This window comes from Astatotilapia calliptera, chromosome 7 (assembly GCF_900246225.1).
Source record: "Astatotilapia calliptera chromosome 7, fAstCal1.2, whole genome shotgun sequence".
Lineage (NCBI taxonomy): Eukaryota > Metazoa > Chordata > Actinopteri > Cichliformes > Cichlidae > Astatotilapia > Astatotilapia calliptera.
The window spans coordinates 54984675-55005019 of NC_039308.1; the positions used below are offsets into that span (position 1 = coordinate 54984675).

General features: G+C 41.2%; 1 protein-coding gene across 1 annotated transcript; it reads left to right on the plus strand.

The window, feature by feature from the left end:
• Window positions 1-692: 692 nt before the first annotated feature.
• On the plus strand, window positions 693-6081 carry fbxl22 (F-box and leucine-rich repeat protein 22). The gene is given in 3 exon segments (XM_026175871.1): window positions 693-790; window positions 793-1177; window positions 4136-6081. Coding segments are annotated over 3 exon segments (795 nt in total). The 5' UTR covers window positions 693-729; the 3' UTR covers window positions 4485-6081.
• The last annotated feature ends 14264 nt before the right edge of the window (window positions 6082-20345 follow it).

A 20345-nucleotide genomic window follows, 5' to 3' on the forward strand; every position in this document is an offset into this window, starting at 1 on the left:
TTATAGAGATCGCCGATAAAGAGTGACGTAGAAAAAGCTGGCAAGGAAGTGTGGAGTGATGACATGGGCTGAATGGTATTTTGCATTTTGCCAACTCTGTACGTCCTCTGCGAGCCAACTGAACAAACACTCTGAGTTGTAGTACTGTCTGTTCCTTGAGGCAAAGTCCTGCGTACGGCTTGTGACTTTCACTCACATGAAGCGTTTTCCACGTTATGTGGCTCTCTGATGGTCTCGATCACAATGCAGGGAATGCAGATCCCTTTAAGTACATTAAATACAGACTTTTTTTTAAACATTGGTACATTTCGCAAAGAATCATTTAATGTAAAAATTTGACACTGATAAATCATCCCATTATTTTTCACTACCTCTGTTTTTAAAAGTATCACAGAATTTTTTCATAATTCTTGAGGTGTTTTAGGTTTGTTTTTTTCCCTCCAACTTGACCCCTAACCGTAGTTGTTGCACGGGTGTTTCTGCACTACCCAGTGAAGGTGTTTCTCTTTTTTTTATGTCTCTTAGTGTGTATCTGAGAACTAGGCCAGGACAGTGTAAACATCTGGCTGAATCCAGCACTTGCTGCCTGTTGAGAGCCATGACAGATGGAAAGGGAGCGTATGGCTCAAACACTTCCATCTTTGACTGCACAGCAGTTGTCTTCCCAAAATAGCCCGTGCTCTACGGCCTTATATGTGCAGGCCTGTGTGGTGTGCCTGAGGGGGCATCATGTATCTAGGCCACACAATACGGGATGTGGGCTCATTGTTGCTGCTTACCAGCAGGCCTATCACTGCCCCAGGGACGAAGCCTATCTCTATGTCTCAGGACAACACACCATGCATCTCATTCAGCTCAACCGTGAGTGTCTCCTTCACCTTTTCTCCTTCCTGGACAAAGACAGTCGGAGGAGTTTGTCCCTCACCTGTCATCAGCTGCGTGAGGTCTTCCTGGACCCCTGTCTCTGGAATCTACTCCACTTCAGCTCCCCTTGTCAGCTCAGGAAGGACAACTTTGTGCTGGGACCCTCGTTGCGTTACTTAACTATTAGTTGGTACTCCAGCATGGTCCTGCAAGTGTGCAACATTGAGGACTGGTTGAAGAGCTCGTTTCAGAAGAACATCTGCAGTAAACACGAAAGCCTGGTCAGCACGTTCCTGGCCCATGTCTGCTATATGTGAGTGTTTGTGTGTGGCTCTACCCTGCTGTGTTGTGTGATCAGAATGACAGCTGATAAAAGCTGAGAGAGGACACTGTAATATCCTGTAATAATACCTCAAGCACTGACTTTTAAACACCTTAAAAGTAGAGTAGAATTAACATGACATTGGCACAGCTTGTGTTCATCTTGACACTGGCACGAGAACAAATTGCGTCTCTCTTTATGTGTCTTGAGGATGCTCACACAATTTGGGGGAGGGGATGTTGCTTTCAGGGTCATTTACACCCACATCAGGGAACCAAATGGTTTTCATTTAAAGGCACGTCGCTCAGTCTAACTGCCATGTTTAGCTGCAGGCAGCATGGAACATGATCATTAGAAACAGATGGCATATCCACAACTGGCTGTGGAGACAGAAAAATGACACATCTGTGGGACACAAGACTGATTCTATTAACTAACATAACTGTGGTCACATATCAAAATATATTTAATGAATGACGTGACAGTTGGACTTGATAGGTCGCTGAAAAGTAGCCGTTTTGGCTTTTGGCCTTGTGTGCGTGGCCGGGTCCAGGCAGGAATCGTCCCGGAGAGGCGTAATGAGGTCTCTGGATAATTTCTTCAAGGCAGCCAGTAATAACAGTCGATGTGAGGGAGCTTGGCCACCACAGCTGGCCGGGACAAGAGGAAGGGAAAGGGGGAAAGGGGCAGTCTCAGTGGCGTGTGTACAACCCTGTGAGGACTTCCTGTATTGTGAAATTTGAGATTTGTGATGTGAGAGCTGTGAGATGAGTCAGAGTTTAGAACCACCCACTTCGTCTGAGGCTTGCATCTCTGTGTCCTTAAGGCACACTCTCTGCATACTGATAAACCCTCCCAAATTGTCAGAAGAAAGGAAGCGCACGTGACAAAGTGGGCGGGAACACAGAGGCTGTGGGGGTGATAAAGAGTGACTTGGCTCCAGACCCTCCCAGTCAGCTGCATAGTGGAGATTTATGCAGGCAGGTGGAGCCTACAATTGGCTCTTTGTTGCCGTCAGAGGAATGAACATGTGCTCTGTCTGTGCCTGCCTCTTCCTGGATAAGACTCCACGCAAACTCTGACGCCAACCTCGTGTCTATAGTCTCTTTTTTTATCTACATGGAAAAAACTATAAAACATAGCATGTCTTTGGGCCTCTTTTGCAGTGTACTTTCAGTGTAATACTCTGCAGAGCCAGAAAACTACAGTAAATCAATTTTCTTAAGGTCACAGTATTAGAATTATACAAGATTAATTAACATGCCTGATTTGCAGTATAGTGTGGGCTGCGCAGTGGGTGGCACAAGAAGCTTTGGCATGAGACTGGTTAAACATTTCTGAGTAGTTTTACTCCGATCTTTACTGTGCACCATTTGGATAAACTGATGCTTTCTCTTACATAACGAGAGCATGCGTGACTTTTGCTTATGAAGTGCTTAAGAGATTTATCTGACAGCTGCTTTGGAAAATATTTACTACAAAATCTAGAAAATAGAAGTTTCCAGCAATGTTTTAGGCTTTTTTTGACGCAAACCTTTCCCCTCAAACGACTGAAGGACACGAACAGTAAATGTACACTACGTCTCAGTTCCTTTTAGAGCTCACTGGATAATTTGACCAGACAAATTAACCGTTAGGAAACCAAACGGCTCATTACAGGCATGATTACAGGTTGGTGGTGTGGTGTTCTGCTTGTGCTCAACATAGACCAGTCTGCTCTTGCTGCTGTTTCTTTCAATGGGAACTACATCATGTCTCAAACATAAATTAAAGGCATAAAAAAAAATTCTGAACATTTTAGGCACACACTGCTAGGTGGAAGCACTTATATTTGCCCTTGCTACTTTGAGAAGATCAAGGTTTTTGCTTTTCTTTCATTTTCATTCAGCTGCTACGTTCCTACAGTTGGCGAACATATGAAATATTATGGGAATGAATTTGAAAACTAGCTTACAGACGGAACAAACAAAGAAACCCATTAAAAAGAAATTATTTTCCACTTAAAAAAACAAGGTGCTATGAGGCGGTGCTTTAATGCGCCAATAACTAAATGCCTGTATGTATGTAAGTGCACATATTCTATGTGTGTGTGCAAGACAGATTCAGATAAGTGGGTATGTACATATTGGAATAGCACACAAAAGAGTCTGCGCACAGTGGAAGTTCCATGAGAGGGCGGATTATGTAATGGGTTTAAAAAAATACTACTCCTCTTATCTCTTGCTTCTATCCACTTCCTATCCTATGTCATTAAAAAAGACAAACGAGTCTCTAAATGGAACTGTTTCTTTTTAGTGCACTGCCCGACTTCCTCAATATTTTGTTAATGTCAACAGCGTCCGATCACATGCTCTGCTAAAGTCTCACTCTGAGCCCATGCAACAATGCAGCAGGGCACATGGATCGACTGCATGCTCAGAGGTTACTGGGGCACTGCCCTCAACACTCGCAGGCAGCTGGAATATGTCGGGCTCACATGTGGTGAAGTGGTAAGATTATGTAAGTCTTTATGTAATCTGCATCTGTCAACATGAATGACACTCACTATCCCTTGCCATCCCGGTGCCTGTCTACCAGCTCTGGCCTGCCGCTAGGTTGCAGTGCACTGAATGACAATCCAGCAGTGCATGCATTTCACAGAAACACTTGACATTTTGTTTTCAGAAGCGGTTTTCTCATTAAAATTGTTGTCGGCTCTTTTTTTCTTCACTTACTCACAAAAGCTTTTTAAAGAAAGGAAACACACATGGCCCGGTGGGACTCGGTGTACACAGAAGGTCTAGGTATTTAACAGCTCTGTCATTAAACACATCATGTGTCCATCTCGCAGTATATATATCCCAAGGCATTATGAGTAAAGATGACACAGTACAGGTTTTGTACTCTATGTGTGAAAAGTGAAAACCTGCCTCAGTTAAGCGACATGACTTACGGATGTCTCTACCACAGGTGCCCCAACTTGCTGTCGCTAACCATGTCTGGCTGTGGACACATCACTGACCGGGATGTGATTTCTGTGCTGCAGTGCTGCAGGAAGCTACGCTACCTCCACCTAGAGAACTGCGTCCGCATTACTGACTGCAGCCTGGAGGGCGTGGTGGCTCACGGAGACAATCTGGAGGAGGTGAAGGTGGATTTTTGTAGGAATATCACTCAGGCAGGGCTGCAGCACTGTAAGGAGATGAAGCCAGCCCTTCAACTGACTGCTGAGAGGAGCGCTGACTTGATCCCCGACAGCAAGCCTGAGGAGAGGGTACCAATCAGGAGGACACTGCAGAAGGTCCTGCAGAATTCCTGATGGTAGCGGCTCACACCCACACTAACTGGGACCATAAAAGAGCATTCATGTAACTTACTGTGTAATGACTCTACTGTGATGTTTTGTATGATTTGTATTTAATTTTACTTTGTTATACCTTTTATATGACACACATTAAATATAAATTTCTTTTAAATCTTGAAGAAATAGTTTGACATTTTTGGAAAAACGTGTAGTAAAGATGAAGATGCCACCAGGAGCTGCACAAACTAGAAACGGGAGGGAGCAGATCGATTCTATCAAAAGGTTAAAAAAAGACATTTAGCAACTGCAGAAACACAAACTGTTTTCACACCGCAGCCCTGAACTTTTGTTGATTTTGAGAATGTGACAACACAAATGGATAGACATAGCTGGACTAGACACAAAACAATCTTTGACCTGCCAGCTCGCTTGTACAAAGTCTGTGCAACGTTCGATTGGGTCAGTCTGTGCCCGTGTGAGAGCAGCTGCAGGTATCAGTCCCGTGTATCCATGGCCTTTGCTCTGCTCTCTGCACTCTGCTCTCTCTATCCAGATAGTTCACCTGCCAAACACGCTAAACCAAACACAGTAGTGTCTGAGGCAATCTCAAGCTATGTCCCAAGTTGTTTTCCTGACATTGTCCAGAGTTCCCATGTGCCAAATAATGACAAAATGACAAAATTTGAGTTTGCATAAGGGGTCACGTGACCTGTCTCTTGGCCAGGACTAGTTGACAGGCAACAAATGGAAACTTCAGGAAGTTTCTTCTTCCAGCAAAGTAGCTGCTGTCACACTGAATGACAGATCTTCTTTTGCCTTGTCTTATTTCCAGCACAGGCATAGGAGTGTTATCAATCATCTCTGTGTATCTCCAAATGATTGAATAGTCATTTTCCCTAAATGTCAAACTATTCCTTTAATAGCATTTGATGGTTTGATTACATTTTTTACAACCACTCCAGCATTAAAAAGTAAAATACATAAAAAACCCTCAAACACGTGTGTGGTCGTGATCTCCATCCAGAGAGGAAGGATTCTCCCAAGGAAAAATGCCTTAAGCCTGAGTTGTCATCTTACGTAATAGTGACAAAATTAGGCTGAACAGGCGTGTCTGTAAATACCATGTGACAGATTTATGACAGGTGACTGCGGCAGCAGGGTACTCCTTAATCGCTAGTTTCCGACACTCAGTTTTCCAATTTTTAATTAACTGAAGCAGTTCAAGTCGAGTGAATTTGATATGATACAAAGATAAGATGTAAACCTCCAAAGCTTAAGCAATTAAACATCATCATCCAAAATCATGTGAACTTCACAGAAAACTGGCTTTTTTGGAGATTAGGAACTTGTTAAACATACAGCTTTTGTACTGAAAATTAAGCCTTGAAAGGCGATGCAGGCACCCCAAATTTTCTGATTTCTTGCAAGCCATCAGTCTATACCTAGATGGTTTGGTAACAAACTGTTATTACACTAATTGATGCGTTATTACGATAATACTGTACTGTAGGAAAGCAGAAAATGGTGAGAAAAAGGCAGGCAACAAAAGGAAGACAGACTGGTTAATCGAGAGTTTCATGTTACAGAAAGACTGTGACTCAAAACACAGAAAGAAAAGAACTAGATGGTAAGCTCCAACAGGTGAAAGACCTGAATTTAAACCCTATCAGGCTGGTTTGGGATTAACTGAATGGGCAGAAGAGTGAAAGAAAAACACTTGTGGGAACATCTGCAACGGTTTTGAGGGGGAAGAAAAAACTTTCCACGTAGTGTTTTATATCTATAGTCATAAGTCATAAGTAAGGCTGAGTGAGTGCAAATATTGAATGTTATTTATGAGACACACAGATTATGGGGGATTATGCTAAATTAAAGAGTGTATATGTATATTTGTATGAGTTTGACAAGAACATCTGAAAAGCACACAACTCACTACTTGTCCTTATCTAATTATTCCTATTTTCTTTTTGTTTGGCCATGCAAAACTGATTAAGCAGTGTAATGTGGTCCATGTGGTTTGGACTACAACGGTGGCTCTCAGACCACAGAATCCTGGACTCAGTGCAGCTGGGACCTTGGATGACCAGGTGGAAAATACAGAGTGAAACTAATAAGACTGTTCCTCCAAGTACAATGCAGCACATGTCAGTAATACCACAAACTCCAGAATGACCACAGAGTGAAATCAAAACATCTCTAAAACCAGTTCAACAAAAGCTGAACGTAAACCAGGTAGGGGTGGAAATCATAGCATAACTGTTAGACTTCATTAGCTGTAACTGTGCGTACCTAAAAATCGACAAGTCAAGTTTTATTTTCATCTACATGTGGGAGAGGATAGTCTAGCACGTACTGTTTTAATCTTGGTTTCCAACAAAGCAAGCCCCAAGCCAACTATAATTATCGTTCTGGACTGAAACACAGGTGCACTGTTTGGAGGCCAGACAACAAAAAGCGTATTATTTACCATCAAATACTGGCTGAAACTGTTAGGAGCTAAGTAGGGAGAAAAAGTCCTAATGCACATCCGGCTGCCTGCAGCAGTCATGCACACAAACAGCACTGAGTGTCAGACATGTAAAAACACGACTGTATCAAAGCATCACTGCTCTGCTTGTTTCTACCAGGGGCAGTGTTTTTATGGTTGGATGATTGTGAGGGAAGATAATGAAGAAAGACTTGAACACGTGTCCATGTGTTTTAGCAGCTACAGCTGATGTAATGTGATTTTTCCTTTACATGTGAAAAAAAGAAAAGGTTTTCACAGGACTCTTTGCAGTCCTGTGTAAAAAACTAAGTAAACCCTTACAGTTTCCCTAAAAATTAAGAGGATAAGCAGCAGCCAGGTGCTGCTAGTCAAATCCACTTGATGAACTGATCATCAGCAAGTGTGGGCATATCTATAAAAGCAGAAGTTCTGGCAGTTTGCTGGTCTGGAGCATTCAGGTGCTTGTTAACACTCCTTCCCAAAAGTGGATGTGGATGCAAAATCACACTACAGGCCTCAGTTAGTGTGTTAAATGTTAAAGTTCATGGCAGGGAAACTAGGGTTGGAAGGGTTGCCAGGAGAAAGCCTTTTCTCACTTAAAAGAACATGGCAGCATGGCTTATGTTGTATCTGAGTAAACCACAAAACCTCAGGGGTAATCTCCTTTGGGCAGACAACACCAAAGGAGAGATGTTTAGCCATAATGCCCAGCACCGTGTTTGGAGACAACCAAACACAACAAACACATCATGTCAACTGTCAGACACAGCGGTGGCAGGGTGGTGATTTGGAGTTGTTTTGCAGCCACAGGACCTGGTCACATGGTTGCAGTCATCCTTGAACTCCTCTGTATAACAAAGTCGTTTAGGGCAGTGTTAGTTTTTGTAGCAACTTTTGATTTAGTTTTAGACACATTTAAACTCAAATCATATTGTTTAAGTCATAATTCAGGCATCTAAATACCTTTAGTTTTAGTCCACTAATTATCACAAAACTTTGATTAGATTCAGCTGACAAAAAAAAAGTGTGAAAGTTTTTCATGTTATTATTTTTCATGTTTGTTATTAAATGGTAAATGGTCTGTATTTGTATAGCGCTTTTTACTAGTCCCCCCTAGGGACCCCAAAGCGCTTTACACACCCAGTCATCCACCCATTCACACACACATTCACACACTGGTGGAGGCAAGCTACAGTTGTAGCCACAGCTGTCCTGGGGCAGACTGACAGAAGTTACCGGTGAGAGTTCCTCAATGTGGTTCAACAAGGGCCTTACTTTCCTTGACGTCCAATGTGAAATGTCTCCATATGTCTACTCTTCTCTTCCTCCAAAGGGTTGACATTTTGGGGAGCATGGGGCTAGCTGCACCATTTCCCATTAAATGTGGGTGTACTACCTGACTGCACAAGGAGATTACCTCCTACCTAATTATCTTCCCAGATTATTTTCATAATGTCAATCCATTTCATCATATGTTGTCCTTTTACATCATTTTTTATTTAGTTATTGGGAAACAAAAAGTAATTGACCAAAACTATGACGAAAATTATTGAACGAAATTAAACCAGGTCCAGAGTAAAAGGTGAGGTTACAACAGAATGTCTGAAAAAGAAAAGACAGGAAAGAATAGCCCAGTTAAAGTCCGGACCTCAAGCACAGAAAGTCCTGTGAACAGCTTTCTTTTTCATATGAGTGTATGCAGTCGCTTCAGTCTATCTGGACTATGAATAAGGTATTCAGGTCCAGCCTTCACACTTGTGGATTCTGGGAAAAGTAATTAGCAAAAAAGGCCGTTTATGCTTTCTGTTTTAGATATCTTTAGAGGAAGTTACAGTCTAAACTGAGCAACAACTTTCTGTGTTTTTCATGTATAAACCCATGTATCCACTGAATTTGTAGTCTTCTCGCTTCATGAGAGGACTGTTCATGAGAGTGCTGGTGAAATATAAATCCCCCCGAGATCAAATGTGAACCCCCACAAGCATATGTCTCCACTTGTTTAAGCAGTCCTGGGAGAGAACACAGTGGATTTGGGTGTTGTGGATAACTACATCTTCAAACAGACCACACTTTGCAATTATATCCCCATTTTATGAGAATAGCCAGACACAACTTTCACGTTCCAGCGTCTCAAGCTGAATATTGTGCAATTTTAAGACTGAACTGAATGGCCTTTGGTCACATAATCCACTCAACAGGTTGCCCATCTGCAAAAGGATCTCAGCAAAGGTATAAGGCATGAATGTCACTCAAATGAAAATAGGCAAACATTAACAGCAGAACATACTCATTATGCAACACACTGACCTCCTGTATGATTATATAATCATATTACCGGGCTATTATTATAACTGATGCATCCATGTAAGGCAGCTGTGTGTGAAGTAAAATATTTGTTGGTAAAATAGCATGAAAAGCACAAGCCCAAAATGTGTATGTTAAGTGCTTGAAAAACTTTATTTTATTTACCATTTTATTCCTTCCCCCCAAGAGGAAGCTCATAACAACAGTATGGCGTCAGCTTCACTTTCTGCAGGCTTATGTTCTTACCTGCCAAAACCTGCACGTTTAAGAAGGGAGCTGGAAATCGGTGTACTCTGAGGCCTCACCGAACGAAAAGCACAGCAAGATTTCAACTCTGTGATCCTGTCGGAATATCATATAAAAAGCAAATTGCAAGGGATTGATTGAATTTGTTAATGTTGCTCCATTAGAATAACAAATTTCATTAAAAATCCTCTGCCGAGGGACCCAGCTAATCATTTTAATTAGCCGCTCTTGTGGCGTCACGTGGAGAGATGAAAGACCGTGATGTTAATGATGTGGCATTTTCTCGTGTTTCATTAGGCAGTCTCTTACATTTTAATGTCCATCAAAAGAGAAAAAGGTCATTTTTAATTCCAATAATTAATTTGTTAGTATAATTTGTGTTTAAAATATACAGCATGCTGCTGGTCCCTGACAGATGAGGTAACAATAGCAGATTAAAAACAACAGTTGAAAATCAACATGTGAATAACACCGAGGCGCACGCTTCCAGAAACACGTTCTTGCAAAGTTTGCTCTCCGTGCTCTTTTGCCATGAAATTATTCTGTTTATTTTAGTCCCCCAGCTTTTACTTAATGACCTCTAAAACTGACAAAAAGGGAAAGTTAAAGCAATGGAAAAGATCCTGAACAGAGATTGTGTTCTTTTAAGCAAAAGAAATTCACTTTTTTTTTCAACTTAGCCCTTATTTGGTGATTTAGGATTGCACTCACTTGGCAGGCTAGGAAAGGAGACGACTTGCTTTTCATCTGCTGTGATCAGTTGTTTCATTGTAAAAACAACTGTTGACGGTCTTGGCAAAAGTTTGCACTGGTGTTAAATGGACCAGCTGTGACTTGTCCAGTTTCTACTCGAGTATATTTTTCAAATTGCTTTGCCTCTGATGGGAAGCTTGACTAAGTCTCACAAACCTCTAAAATGTAATGATGCAAAGAGTTCGAGCAGGTCTCTCCACCTGTAAAAGGAATAGTTTGAATATATTCACAAACAAGTGAAGTTCAAAGTGACAGTTGTTAATTTAACCAACCAGCAGCCCCAAAGTCAAATAATTAAAAAAAGAAAAAAGAAAAAAAAGCAATATAATGATTTAAAAATTGGAAATATTGAAATAAATAGGAAAATGCATAATGGGATTCATTATTGCAACAAAAGAGATCATTTGTGTGAAACACTAGAAAACTGTGAAGTTTCAATAGGATTTTTCTTTTCGAGCATTTCTTTGCCTAGTTTGTGTTTGTCTGCTTTGGATACATAATATATGTTATATAAAAGATGGAGGGACATCTTTTGTAACCAGTGAGTGATGTGACTCACTGGTTCATCCTTGAGCTGAGCATTTCAGCGGTTGCCGTCTTAGTTTTTTCTGAAACAACAGACCTCAGTCAGGGTTGGATCTGACTGAGAACCCTGGAAAGCTGCATCCTCATACTGCAGTGACGTGTCAATAACAAAGTGAGGTACACCATAAAGCATACATTCCTTTAGCCTCCTTTTTGATTATAATGGGGAAAATTATTTACAAAAGGAACCCCACGCTGCTTCAAACACAATGGAAAACCTGCAACTGAGGCCAAAAACTTCTCAGAAAACCGTTCACTGAGCTTATAGATGATGTGAGCAGTAGGCTAATTTTCCCAGACTTCTGTTCCATTTAACTAGTGTTTGAGATCAGAGGCTCTATCCCCTCCTGCAATTACAAAGAATTCATTTCTAAAGTAACTGCACGTTGGCGTCAGAATCATAGAACTAGAATCATTTTTATATACATTTAGTTTATCTGACTCTAAGTATTCAGTCATACATGGCTAACACCCTAAACACCAATGGCAGCAGAGTGTCTGAATAATCCAATCTTGCACAAACTCTTTCTTTGCTTATGAATAGCCAACCAACTGTACAACCTTACATATGAATATACATGATATCCATGATACTGGGGTGATTGTAGCTCAGGACAGAGATCAGATTATCTATTAATCAGAAGGTGGAGGGTTCAGTCTGCATGCCAAAGTATCCTTGGGCAAGATACTGAACCCCAAGGTGCTCTCTGACGCGTAGAAAAGAGCTTGTCTGAATATACATTAGCTGTCAAAGTTACATTTCACTCCATTCATCCTGTTTCCTTCCACAGTAACTGTAAATTTGAGAAGTGGCTTTTTAAAAGTGTGTTTAAACACCATCCAATACTGTTAGATTCAACATTTGAACTATATCACCCTTTTATCCACTTTCACAAATAACCCAAAATATTCCAAACCATGCTGCCTCTTGGGGGTTTACATTTATTTTGTCTTTCTGGCTGTGCCTTCTTGGGAACATATATGAACACTATACACAGAAATTCTTTTATAGGGAAAAGTGCAACTCATCTCAGCATCTCAATTTGTATCCTGCCATTAGCAGAGGACACTCCCTGTCTATAACAGCACTCAGGATGACAGCTGGCAAAGAAAAAAAAAAAAAAAAAGAAGAAGAATCTATGATGTTATCTTAAGAAGTCATGCTTGGAAAAGGCCTTTGTGGAGCTAGTAGAGTGGGCCTTTACCCTGTGTGAAATATGAGCTCACAGAGACAGGATGCTGACCGTAATAGTGGGTGGGGAGGGATGTAGCAATTGAGGTGAAAGGCAGCCCTAAATCCCCAAATCAGCAGTTTCCTGGCTGCCATATAAGGTCAGCCATGGGAGGCATTTCCAGTACCCACCAAGATTACTTTGGGATTGGGAGGGGGTGGACTAGGAAACCAGAGAGGACTCATGTTTTTGATGTTTCTGAGCTTCCCACTTTGTGTGTTTGGGAGTCGGTGACTGAGCGCTTGTCCTGAGTTGACTCAAGAAGGGGCTCTGGGCATTTTTCACTCTTTCAGTATAGTAAAAAACATTTTAAATCCAGTGCATGCTATTTCAACGATTGGCTGCTGGACTGCTGTGTTATATTAGAGGCAACAACACAAATCAATATATGTACTGCCATTTAAACAGTCCAAAGGTCTTTGTATAAGAATCAGTGGTATAACGTATGAGCTGGCTCCTCCCCTCCCCTCTCCTCTATGCAGTTTACAGAGCAAAGATGGGCAATATTTAATTGTCTTCATAAGAAACTGGGACTGTTGAGGAGGGCCACACCAATCAGCTCATAAAGATATCAAATTAATATTGAGTGATTTCAGCTTATTGGTAGAGCCCTTCACAACAGTCCCAGTTTCTCATGCAGCCTCTTGGGTAATTAACTCCCCATCCCTGGTTTAGAGATCAGTAATGCAATGTGGACAGTGGAAATAAAGTCTTTTACTGTGTGAGACAAGGTGTAAATAGGTTTTAGATCAGTTACATTTAGCCAAGGGTCTGCAGGTGTGAATACAAACAGAATCCAATGGTTCAAATTTACAAATCTAATTAACTCATGTTGTATTCACAGAAAAACTAGAAAATATATAGTGTTTAAAGATTTCACAAAAAATATTAAACATTTTGAATTTGATGGCAGCAACACGTCTCAAGAAAGTTGAGAAGGGCACAAAAATAGCTGAAGAACATTTTGCAACTAATTATGTTTATTAACAACTAGTCAGTAACATCAGTGGTCATAAAAGAAGACCTTAGAGTTTTTCAGAAGGAAAAATGGCAGAGACTTACCAATCTGCAATAAAATACGACTACAAATTGTGACAGAATTTAAGAAAAATGTTCTTCAATATAAAATTACAAAGACTTTGAGTAGCTCACCGTCTACATAATATCATCAATATAGTGTTATCACAATTTTCAGAAAGTTTCTGTACGCAAAGCATAAGACTGAATATTGGATGATTTCTGGATGATCTTTTGGCCCTCAGGAGACACAGTGTTAAAAACAGGAACACTTCCAGAAATCATTGTGAACACAATTCCCTGAGTCATCCACAAATGTAGGAAGATGATGGAGAAACGCTGTCATCTTTTCTGGGCCAAAGCTCATTTAAAATGGACTGAAACAAAGTGGAAAACTGTTGTGTGATTGAATTTTGACATTCTTTCTGATTTACACAACACAGATGCTGTGTAAATCAGCTTGTTAGTAACACTCAGCGGTGCCTATAAGGAATTGGTCACACATCTGGACGGGCACCATCAAAGCTGAAAGGTAACTACACATTTCAGAGCAACACAGGCTCCCACATCAACATCCTTTATAGGAAAGGCCTTTCATATTTCAGTAAGACAATCTTAAACCACATAATGCAGCTGTTATAATAGCATGGCTTCATAATCGAAGAGCTGAGCATGTGTCACATTAAAAGATGGAAAAATTTTTAAAAAGGCATCCGTGGACTGGTGAGCAGCTAAAATCCTTTGTGAGACAAGAACTGGACATCATTCCTCTCCTAAAAGTCCAGCAACTGCTCTCCCCAATTCTCAGATGTTTACCGACTGCTATTAAGAAAGCGGAAACACCAAACAGTGGTAAACGGACTTTATCTTTAACTTGCTCTATTGAAAATTGAATAGGAGTTGGAGAATGACTGAATTCTGTTTTTATTTGCTTTTCCCCAGCTTTTTAGGAACTGGTGTTGTTTAATTCAACACATTTTGGGGAAAACACTGTGTAGGAAATATATGCAGTTACTAAATTAGGACATTTTCTCACACAGCAATTTAAAAAGTAGCACATACAGTTAGCTTAAACTGCAACACTAATATTAAAATGCTGGTCAAACATGGGGCAAGAACAATTTCCCTATATTTCTCCCATACGTTTTTATTGTTTCAAGTGCAGGACTTTAATTTCTTATAGATGATGTATACACTGGGTAATTGCTACTCTTATTTAAAAGACCAACTTGCATTTCCTTAGTCAGACAAATTTTTTACAATTTTGGACGCTATAGTTGGTTTCAGTTTGTGTAGAAAGGTGTTTGGACGTACTAGCAGGGTTAGAGACACATGAGACAAATATATCTGTGAGAATGAGATGTCTGAATTCCCTGTTAAGAGTTTAATTAAATTTACTGCCTCATAAGTCTAATTTTGAATGGCATTTTAGTGCAAGTTGCATGAGTGTTGTATGTATCTTTATGTTGTATCTGGCAGTAGGTGTGAGTCTGTCCTCAGGCCCCACTGTGCAGATGGAGAGCGCATATTAATAATATAGCAAAGCTTTGAAGCCCCTCTCTTGTCCTGGGATACTTTATTCTCCACATTTCCTGAAGGAACTCAAACACTCCATGCCTGAGGTCTCAGTCCTGAGGTAGCTCTCTCATGTCTACCCAGCAGCACAGGCCACAGTTCTAAATTATTTAGGTAGCTGTGCTACTGTAGCTATGTGTGTATATTTCTAGGTATTGCTCTCCACCATGTTGTACCTTTCTGCTTCCAGTTTCACATTCAGTTCTTACCTGAGAAACAGCTTCTTCACTCCGCTCCTGCTCTGACGCTGTGAGGTGTTGTGTACATGAGATAGCAGAGAGGGAAATACAGTGAAATAGAGGATATGCAGTGGAGCAGCTTTGCAAAAGGAAGCCAGCTCAAGGACACGTGAAGTCCGGGCAAGAGACAGGTTTTGCGTCTGTCACAACATGACAGCAAGAGAAAAAAGAAAAAGAGAAAAACCAAAAGAAACGGGAGTCGCAACACAGATGGAGGTTTGACTCAGTCATTGGCAGTCTCTCGCCTCCCACTTTCACACGCTGTGAAACCTCATCAAGATTTTATCCCGGTTTTATAGGCAGACTTTGCTGCGAAAACTCAATCTTCCTTCCTCGGAGCGAGTTTTTACTGAATGCGCAGTTCTGATATTACATTTCAAACCTTCACTGATGAACGCAGGATAATAACTCTAAATTAAATTCAGTTTCTACATTGGGCTGGCATTTTGCACACTCAGTCTCCAGATGTTCTTTCCGTGAGCTCTCCTTTGTTCTCATTACACGTAGCGCCAACTGTAAAATGTCTGACTAAAAAAGGAGGTCCTGCTTAATCTAATCACCACACGCACAGCATCCAGGAGGTCAATGACTGCTCGTTCTCTGTAAAAAGTGATACTCTGAATTTACTTTCTACTCTTACGTTATAACTATGCAGTTTTCAAGAGACCTGCAGGTTACTGCAGATCCATTTTAAAAGGTGACGTGAGGTAAATGCAGGCGGTGTTATTTCCCACTAAGCTGCTCCAGATTTCACCCTGTTATTGACAGAGAGATGAAAGCTCCAGAAATCAACCCATTTTCATAACAATATGTATTTATGCACACATTTTTCTTCGTCCCTCGATACTTTCAGTGTGATCTAATAATTCCAAATTTGATTTCCCTGTGGTTCCTTTCTAACTTGTTGTGGCCTGAGGCACAAAAGAAATAGGAGGCAAGAGCACACAGAAGTGGGGCTAGTGCTCCCCAGTGAGCCAAACGATGGGTCTATTTGAGGAGCTATTTCTCTTTCTGTCTGTCAGAGCATCTACACAGGCTGACGAGCTCTGGCCGGAGCACATGTGAGGCAGGAACTGGAGCACTAAAGGGGAGTACAGTGAAGATGGTGATGATGGTCTTTGGCCAGGCGTGAGGCCAGGACAGAATTAAAAGCAGCGCAGGATGTGAAGCTGTACACTGAGCCGATATCGCACACCGCATGCTGTTTCCTTGTCCCCCCCCCCATGTGGCCTGATAATTAGACAGGCAGTATGAAGGGCTCTCTGTGTCTGCTGTCGATCACAGACTCTACATAGAGGTTTCATCCTCAGACCAGGCTGCCTCTCCAACTGGTCGCACTCTACTGGGAATGTAGGAGGACAGCCAGCCGCCTCTGACGTTAGAGGACAGAGCAGCAGATGACATGTGCAAATAGGAGTGGGCGGCTGAATGAAGCTTGCATGTGAGTCACAGCGTGCACACATGAGCGAGCTACTTATAATTGCAGGCTTTCAACTTGAGTTCATAATGTGTTCACTCTTTTGATGTCAGCTCTAAAATTGCAGGGGAAACATAGATGGAGAGGATTGAAAACACAGAGAGCCATAATGGCTTCCTAACCTTGGAGAACAAAAGAAACGCAGCAACAGCCTCTTGAGCTCGCAGTTCCTTGGGTTTAGTAGCCAAGGTCAATTACCTCCACCTGAAGAATAAAAAATATTCTGATACACACTAGCTGCAGCCTGTGGCATGAATTCATCTGTGAGCATGTCCTCAATATCGTCTGTTCTTCTGGGTGATCTGACCAAAACTATGCGATGGAACATGAGAGTGCCATAAACCTGTCTGTCAGATCATTAACATCCAAACCGCTTTCATGAGAAAACTTTATTGGACAAAAAGCTTTGGATAAGACTGCAAGAAAACTTCTATTCACTTTCAGGATATTCCATCGCAGACGGAGTACAAATTGTACAAACCCTTTTTTTGATATGCCGAATGACGTTTTCTGTGGATTTAAATGTTTTTATCACTAATGCATTGAAATGGGACTGCTATTTCTGGAGCTGGTCAAGGTAGAGTTCATTTAAACTAATGGAGCACAGCCTGCAAGCTTGTTCAGGCAAGCTGCACTTTCATGCTCACTCTCCTCACATTATATGCCAAAACACTCCCCACCTAACACCCTGCACTCCCCCTTCTCTTTAGTGGTCTGCGTTATTCTCCCATTTCTCCCTTTGACAGCTCATTGCTGCTGCCCAGCATTGCTGGCTGATCTTTGGTCTTCCCACCACCATGATGATGTTTGCACATCACTCCCCACCTTCCATATGTAATGTGATGAGCTCAGAGTCTATACACCAAACTCTAACTCTATTCTACTTTAGTAATAAAGAATTTCAAATGTGAGTGGTCCGACTGACCTTTAGTAAGTGGGAATAAACTGAAAGTTGAGATTAAAATTAAAACAGACAGAGCAGTAAGAATATTTCAATTTTCTTTCAAATCAGCTAATCAGAGCAATCTGTAAAAAACTGTATCATGTACCCATTTTAAATAAAAACAATTTTAAATCTCTTTAAGAAGCCAGTTACTGTCTATAATCTCTGTAGAGGATAATCTTGCTTTGCTAAATAATGCATTAAAAGCTAATAATCTGGCATGTATAAAAACAGATGCGACACACACTGCTGCTACCAGCCTGTCTTCTGCATGGTTAAACAGTGCGATGCTTTTCATAGGGAATCCTGGGACCTCTGACCTAATTTTTGTGACTCTCTCAATGAGCTGTGACATTTTGGCTGTGAACATTTTAGAAAATGAACTCTGACAGGTCAGACAAGAACACAGGTTTCCAGTTGCATTCTGCTCAAAAGCCAATGCCACCCGTCAAGTCAGGTGTATGAGTGTATGAATAGCTCAGTTTTCTTTTCTCGTCATTACCTTCCTGCAGAAGCAGAGGGGAATCAATAGTTTCATAGTTTCATACAAGCTACTTCGCTAATTGGTAGCTCTAAAATAACTTGTGAGATGGCTTCGCATACATTCACCAGTATGCAGAAATGTACACAAACTCGGTGACCCGCTGAAAGCCCATCCCCCGGTTGCTGTTTCTCTTTGCTCAGAAATACCAACTACCAGGCTCAGCCATCTGTGACTCTCTGAACCCACTGACCTTGTGGAAAAGCAAATCCTTGAATTATACTAATGCATTTGGCTGAACCTTTTCCTCCTGAGGATCAGTTATCAGACTCACTGTGCTTAGCTGTGTTTTGGCGCCACTTCCCCTCCATTCAAATCCCTTTACCGCCGTACACGTGCATCTGAGAGAAACGCTCCACTGATCGTTATTTATCCTCATTGGATAAATATATGACTTTCCCTTCCAGGTCCGTACAGTATGTTCATTATGCATGCCATAGTGCTGTTGCCCTTTGCAAATGCGCTTCGCTGTTTCCAGGTGTTGATCTTTGCAAAAGGGAAGCATAATCAGAGGAGTGCGCATAAAGATATTTATCACAGGGGAAGTTGAGAAGGTGTATCTGGAAAAATAACACACAGTCTAACTGTATCACGTTTCACTGACTATATGAAAATACCACAGAGAGGATGGGCTTAACTCTGGCCGCCCAACACAGTTTGAAATCATAAGCAGAGGCTCATTTAACAACTATAACAGGGGAAATTTAGTGCTTTCAGGGAAACGAAAATATATCATTCAAAATCCCAGAGACCTAGAGGAAAGAAGATTAATTGCAGGATAAATTGTTGTAATGCTGAATATCCCTGACTGGCTTAGTTTGTGGCTATACATAATTACCCGCATGGCCTTCAAACTGTTAAACTGAGATCTGCTGAGCAAACAATACTGAGTGGATTTCGCCCTTTGAAAGGTAATGGACCAGGAGAGGGCTCAGGCTAAAATTAGTTACTGTAACGGTGTTTTATCCTGACAATGAGCTTTCTGCCCAAAGTCCACACAACACCTCACCACTGCCTCCCTCCTCCCTGTCACCACTACTCTTTAGGCTGTTGGCAGATTCATTTGCGCTTGACCTAGTTAATGTCTCTGGAGAAATGGAGGAGTAAACACACACATGCAAATGCTCCACTCCAGAAAACCTGGAATTTTCCATTCTTCCACACCCAGTCCACAAGCCAGACCACGGGAGGAACATTTTGGGCATGTGATGCACTGCACGTAACAGCCTGATAACATATTGACAACACCAAGCCTAGTAGTGAGGTCACCTGTAGTAGTGAGGTCATCTTCTGAATTACCTTCAAAATGCATTTGATATTTACTTGATTGTCTCTTGAAAATGTTTAAGGTTTCAATTATTTTAAACTACAGTAGAGTGAAACTGAGGTTCATATTATTCTTCAGGCATGCTAGATTTCATTTGAGTATGCCACTAGTGGGAACTCTTTAAAAGAAAAGTCAAGGTAAAATAAGGAGCGCGTGTATAATATGTGCAATGTAACTGGAGACTAGATTTCCCTGGTAAAACAATTTGATCAAATTAACAATGACTAATAAAATGAGAGCAAAAGCCATCTCAGCTTTTCTTCAGTTGTTTTCTTTTGTTTACTGCCATCATTTCTATCCACCGAAAAGCATCCTGCAGATGGCAGGTCTGGCTGTAAATAAATATGACACCCAACATCTGCCCAATATTTGCATTTTCATGAAAACTGGTCTGATGGGGTTATATTTTCGTGTCCGTATCAAGTAAGCGCTGTTTAATTGTTCCGCCCAGATAACTGCCCATTCTTCTCTTTGATATGCCCATGGAATTATGGGAAATTCAAACGTTTAGCAACTCCAATAACGTGGCTGGCAATATTTTACTTGTGAGTCTGTGTGTCCTCATGGCAAAATCTGGTTCTGGTAACACCCACTGCAGTAGGGACACCTCAACGATATTCACTGCAACAGCACAATAGTTTTGCATCTGTACATTCGCATAGAATAAAATAGATTGTGTTGCAGAGATCAAACTGTAGTTCAAAGTTGTGTGCACTTCTATACATGTGTACTGAGTAAAGAGCTGCAATGTAAAGGGACCAAGGGGTTTATTATCTCCCACAAATCTGTCAACTACGGTGTCAGAAAATTGGTGTTTATTAAGTGTTGGGTTAAAATGGACTGATTCTTTTATAGTGCATTTCTACTTGATCACATGCCTCATTCATCCAAGCAATTTTTCTTTGCCCGAGTGCGTTCTATCTAACATTCCCACTCTGCTAAACTCATGGGAAAGCAATTTAAGACTCAGTATCTTGCACAACAATACTTTGGCATGCAGATGGGAGCAGCCAAGGATTAAACTACTAGCCTTCCGATTAATAGATGATCTGCTCTACCTAATGGGCTACAGACACCCCATAAAATAAAAGCACAAGATTTGGTGTGACTAGTCCTAATCTCAGCGCTACAATGTCAGCGCTTACTTTT